Genomic DNA, 5,344 nt, shown 5'->3' on the forward strand with positions numbered 1-5,344 from the left:
TTTTTTTTTTTTTTTTTTTTTTTTTTGAGACGGAGTCTCGCTGTCACCCAGGCTGGAGTACAGTGGCCAGATCTCAGCTCACTGCAAGCTCCGCCTCCTGGGTTCACGCCATTCTCCTGCCTCAGCCTCCCGAGTAGCTGGGACTACAGGCGCTGGCCACCACGCCCGGCTAGTTTTTGTATTTTTTAGTAGAGACGGGGTTTCACCGTGATAGCCAGGATGGTCTCGATCTCCTGACCTCGTGATCCGCCCGTCTCGGCCTCCCAAAGTGCTGGGATTACAAGCTTGAGCCACCGCGCCTGGCCCAAAGTACTTTTTTAAAGACACAGAAGTCACAATGAAACATGCTTTAAGGTTAATGCTTTAATGTACTGACATTTTCACTTACAAATGTACAATCTGCATATGTAGGAAAAAATCAGTTCTCTAGACACAACAGTATACTAGAGACAGGAAAGCAATCACAAAAAGATCAACTCTGGGGAGAAAGTGGAACTGCATTCCATGCCTTTATCTACACACACTAGGGAAGGAAAAAGAAATATTACACAGGGTCAAAACTTGTGGAAAATACACTTGGCTCATTTTGTCTCAACTGCAGGACCTTCTTACGATCCAGATGGCTGGCTACCTTGAGTCCTGGATAACCTAAAATGGGCAAAGTCTGGCCTTGTTCACAAATGATGATCCGAAACATTAACAGTTCTCCCTCTCCTCTTTAATATCCAAGACCCTGAAGCTGACTCAAGGAATGAAAAGAACAACAGGATCAGCAAGTATATAATGTCACTGGCCAACCTCTTCAAGGTATGCATTATTTAAAAGTACACATGGAAGCTTACTCAAACCTGAAGAAGAAGTTTCTTCTAACTCAAGTATTTCTTGACTTGTATGAAGTGTAGCACTGTAAACAAAGGGCATCGTTGAGAAACCGAGGCTATCAAAACATTGGCATCCATGGGAGTTGTGGCCAAGAAATAAAATACCTGAGCGACCTTATCCCCAATATGCATTTCATACCAGGATCAAGTCACTAGTGACAGTCAAGTTCCAGGCTCATCTATGGCTGCCTAATGAGGCTGGCCCCACTGGGATGGGGACTGGGGAGGGGACACACATGAGTGCCCAAGCTTCAGTCCACACCTCTCCCCTTCGGCCAGAAGCAGCCAAGGGAGCACAGGGACATCTGCCTCAATAGCATTTTGGCAGCAAATATCAATACTCTGTGGTTCCTGGAATTCTCACCCAGTAATTCCAAGTTCAAAACTACCAGTGCAACATAAAAAACTGTTAATAGTTTTTAAGTAAAGTGTACATACAGCTTTAATAACGATTATAATCTGAAGAAAATCATTCTTCTTATACAGGATGGAGAATCCTCAAAGCAACATTTTAAACCATGGACACTAGACTTGTCATATATTACATCCATTCAGAGATGAGAGATAAACACACATCCTTCCATGTGGGAACAGATACTCCCATGTCAACAAGTCCCCTAGGATCAGAGAGAAAAGCAGACCCGTGGTCACCACTCAGTTTCTCTGGCGTCTGACTTCAGATGGAGTCCCAGGTAGGTTGGCCTAAGTTGGCCTCAGAGGGAGGTGGCTGAGCAGCAAAGCAAGACAGCATGTGTGTAACCAGCCAGGCAAAATAACAAGTCTGTGCTACCTGGAGTGTATTTTCAGGACAACAGGACCATATGGAGTGTGGGGCAGGGACATTCACTGTGCTAAACTGCCTCTGTAAAAGCACACTGTTGAAAGCATGCAGGACAGAAAACTGGAATAATTCAGAGCTTAAAAACAAGAAATAACAGAAGTGTGAATATTTCAAATACATACTTCATAATATTGAAAATAAGAGCATTTGACAGAAAGGCTAGAATGGTTTTTCCAAAGACTCACAGATTTTCGGGCTCAAAATTCAATGTTCCAAGCTTCTCTATCACAAAGAGATCAAGAACAAAAGCAAGGCTGGGGATCCTGGCCAGGCTGAGTGGTACCTTGAGTCAGCCCCTTTGTCCTGAGGGTCCCTGGGCCCCATTTTTCATCCATAACCCAAGTCTGCTCAGCTACGGTCTGCCTGGTGCTCAGTGAACAGCCACAGGGCCCCACTTCTGCACAGGATAGGCCTTCAGAGAGATGAGAGAGCATCTCCCACACAGTGCAACCCCGCGAAGGCCTGAAATGGGAACGCCCTAACTGAGGCTCTCCTTCCACTCCCTCACTGTTCCTTTAACATTACTCCCTCAGCAAGTAGAAAAACAGGCTATCAGGAGGCTTAGGCAGACACACACTCAAACAGCTCTCTTGGAATAAAGCAAATCTGCCTCCACACACTTGTTTGTTATTGTTCTGGCTTCTCCAAGTTTTAAAGGATAAAGCCCTCAAACTTGCAGGCTCAAATCAATTCCTAATGCGGGAAATGTTCTCCAAGTATGGTTACCAAAACCATACAAGAATAAGGTGAGAAGCAGCAGCTAGAGTCAGGCAGACTTCTGAAGCATCATTTCTCAAAGACGGACTGTGCCCCGTCATCCTGAGCCGTAGGCCTTGCCGGGGGCCCGTGGAGCCCCAGAGGGCAGGACAGGGGCTCTCACACCATGGCCCCGGGAAGTACCTGGGAGCTTACCAACCCACAACTCCTAAAGTAACAAGCAACCAGTTCTGGTCTGTGGTTTGAAAAAGTTAAATGGAAAGCTATAGCTTTTCTTGCCACAATCACTCATTAGGCATACAACACTATATTATTGGCATAACATGAGAATAAATTAACTCTTAAGCACTACACCCAACTCTAAAAAGAAAATGCCTTTCAAAACAGGTGTGCTCAAATAAGGTGTTCCAAGAGGTGCACAAGGACAGTCTTGGAATGAGCCAGTGCCCCGGAGAGCCAGTACCCCGGAGAGCCAGCGTTGGAACACAACAGCACAGTTCAAACCTTTCTCTGTGGTACTTATGTGGATTAGTTACAATTATGACATCACTACTTTCAAAGGAACGATTAAAACTATTATTAAAAACATTTGCCACAAACAGAAATGCCCTGCAAATCATATTATTGCACACAGGGTTATCAGAAGCTATGCACAGCAAGACCTTGAGGCCCCTAGAAGACCCAAAATAGAGACCCTAAGGCCATGCCCATGGCTGCTCCTGCCGGCATGCCCAGTGCCATGTCACTGTCATTGTCTCGATACCGCTCTCGAATGATGACTTGGTTAGCAGGCTGCTGTCCATAAAGTCCTAAAAAAGAAGGAAAGTAGCAGATCTCTAAGCAGCAGTTTATGAAGTTTAACATCACGTGAAGTGCCAGTTCTCCTTTCACAAAAGGGATCTGCTGTCTCCTGTCACACTGGCGCCCCAGCCCTCCTCCACAGCAGGCACATCACGTGGCCCACATCCCTGAAACCGCACTGGGAGGAAACCAAGATCCTCAGCTCACTAAGGGCCAAGGTCCCTAATCTGCAAAGAGCAGAACCCTAAAGAAGCCTTCAGATTCCAGCCTTTCATTTCTACTTCAGCCCTCCACACGACACTTACTGGGTGGCAGACAAATGGGGAACACGGGAGACACACAGTGCCCAACAAAAGCCCAAAAAGGAAATGCTCACTTAAAGCAAATTAGCTTCTTAGTATGCATGCAAACCAATTTTTAAATTAAACCTTAAATCTGCACATACAACTTGCTTTTTTTTTTTTTTTTTTGAGATGGAGTCTTGCTCTGTGCCCAGGCTAGAATGCAGTGGCGTGATCTCAGCTAACTGCAACCTCCACTTCCCGGGTTCAAGCTATTCTCCCACCTCAGCTTCCTGAGTAACTGGGACTACAGGCACCTGCAACCATGCCCGGCTAATTTTTGTATTTTTAGTAGAGACAGGGTTTCACCATGTTGGCCAGGATGGTCTCAAACTCCTGATCTCAAGTGATCCACCCACCTCGGCCTCCCCAAGTGCTGAGATTACAGGTGTGAGCCACAGCGCCCGGTCTACTCTTCTTTTTTTTGTTTGTTTTTTGAGACAGTGTCTCACTCAGTCGCCCAGGCTGGAGTGCGGTGGCTCGATCTCGGGCCACTGCAAGCTCCGCCTCCCTGGTTCACGCCATTCTCTTGCCTCAGCCTCCCGAGCAGCTGGGACTACAGGCGCCTGCCACCATGCCTGGCTAATGTTTTGTATTTTTAGTAGAGACGGGGTTTCACCGTGTTAGCCAGGATGGTCTCGATCTCATCACCTCGTGATCTGCCTGCCTTGGCCTCCCAAAGTGCTGGGATTACAGGCGTGAGTCACCGTACCCGGCCCAGCCTACTCTTTTTTACTACATGTCTTTACGGAGAAAAAATATTTATGTTAAGAGGTGAAAACTTCAAAAAAACAAACCACAGACAAATTTAATATTTAATTTGCAAGACTAAAATTTACAACTGGAAATGTACTGTTTGCTCTCTTCCATGCTTCACAGCTACAATGCCTAGTAGCTAAGTAGCTTTCAAACTGCTCACATATTAATAGGGTTAACTTTCCTCCTTGATCCTCTATTCCTTTAATGGTTCAAAGGCTGGCTGGCCAGGCTTGATGGCTGGCACCTGTAATACCAGCGCTTTGGGAGGCTGAGGCGGGTGGATCATTTGAGGCCAGAAGTTTTAGACCAGCCTGGCCAACACGGTGAAACCCTGTCTCTTCAAAATTTACCAAAAAAAAAAAATTAGCCAGGGGTAGTGGCGCATGCCTGTAATCCCACGCTGAGGCATGAGAATTGCTTGAACCTGGGAGGCACGGGCTGCAGTGAGCTGAGATCCTGCCACCGCAATCCAGGGTCTGGGCAATAGAGAGAGACTCTCTCCCCCTACAAAAAAAAAAAAAGAAAAAAAAAACCAAATACTCACTAGTGATGTGCACATGTGGATGAAGAGCAGAAGTGAAACCCTCAGTGATAACAAAGGTAAACATTTCCAACCACTTGCAGCACTACATACACTGAAATGCTCTTACTCAACTGAGTGCGCTCTTATCCCTATTCTGCAGATGGGCAAACCGAGGCACACAATGGTGAAGGACAGTAAGGGCACACAAACGCAGGCACTCTGGCTAGAGTATGCATTTATACCCACTAATGCCTCAAATACAACAGAGGATGATGAATGACAAAAATCAAAAGGCACAGAGTAGTACAATGAAACCACCGTAAATCTAAGGGCTGACCTCGTACGGGTAACAGTATTGGAAGCAAGTGATTATTTTTGCAATGTTTAAATTTCAAAACTAGGGAATTATGGCATTTACTTTCACAGCCCTGACATTTTAAAACGTTCAGTAATGTTAACTCCAACTAGCCAAATGTAACAC

The 5,344-nt window shown here is 45.8% G+C and overlaps 1 protein-coding gene across 1 annotated transcript in view; it reads right to left on the minus strand.

Moving 5' to 3' along the window:
- Positions 1 to 343: 343 nt before the first annotated feature.
- Positions 344 to 5,344, minus strand: part of PLEKHB2 (pleckstrin homology domain containing B2) — a 49,935-nt gene continuing 44,934 nt past the window's right edge. The window contains exon 8 of the mRNA XM_031936410.1: positions 344 to 3,248. Coding sequence (XP_031792270.1) covers positions 3,112 to 3,248 — 137 coding nt within the window. The 3' untranslated portion in view covers positions 344 to 3,111. The remainder of the gene's footprint in view (positions 3,249 to 5,344) is intronic.

This window comes from Piliocolobus tephrosceles, chromosome 11 (assembly GCF_002776525.5).
Source record: "Piliocolobus tephrosceles isolate RC106 chromosome 11, ASM277652v3, whole genome shotgun sequence".
NCBI lineage: Eukaryota > Metazoa > Chordata > Mammalia > Primates > Cercopithecidae > Piliocolobus > Piliocolobus tephrosceles.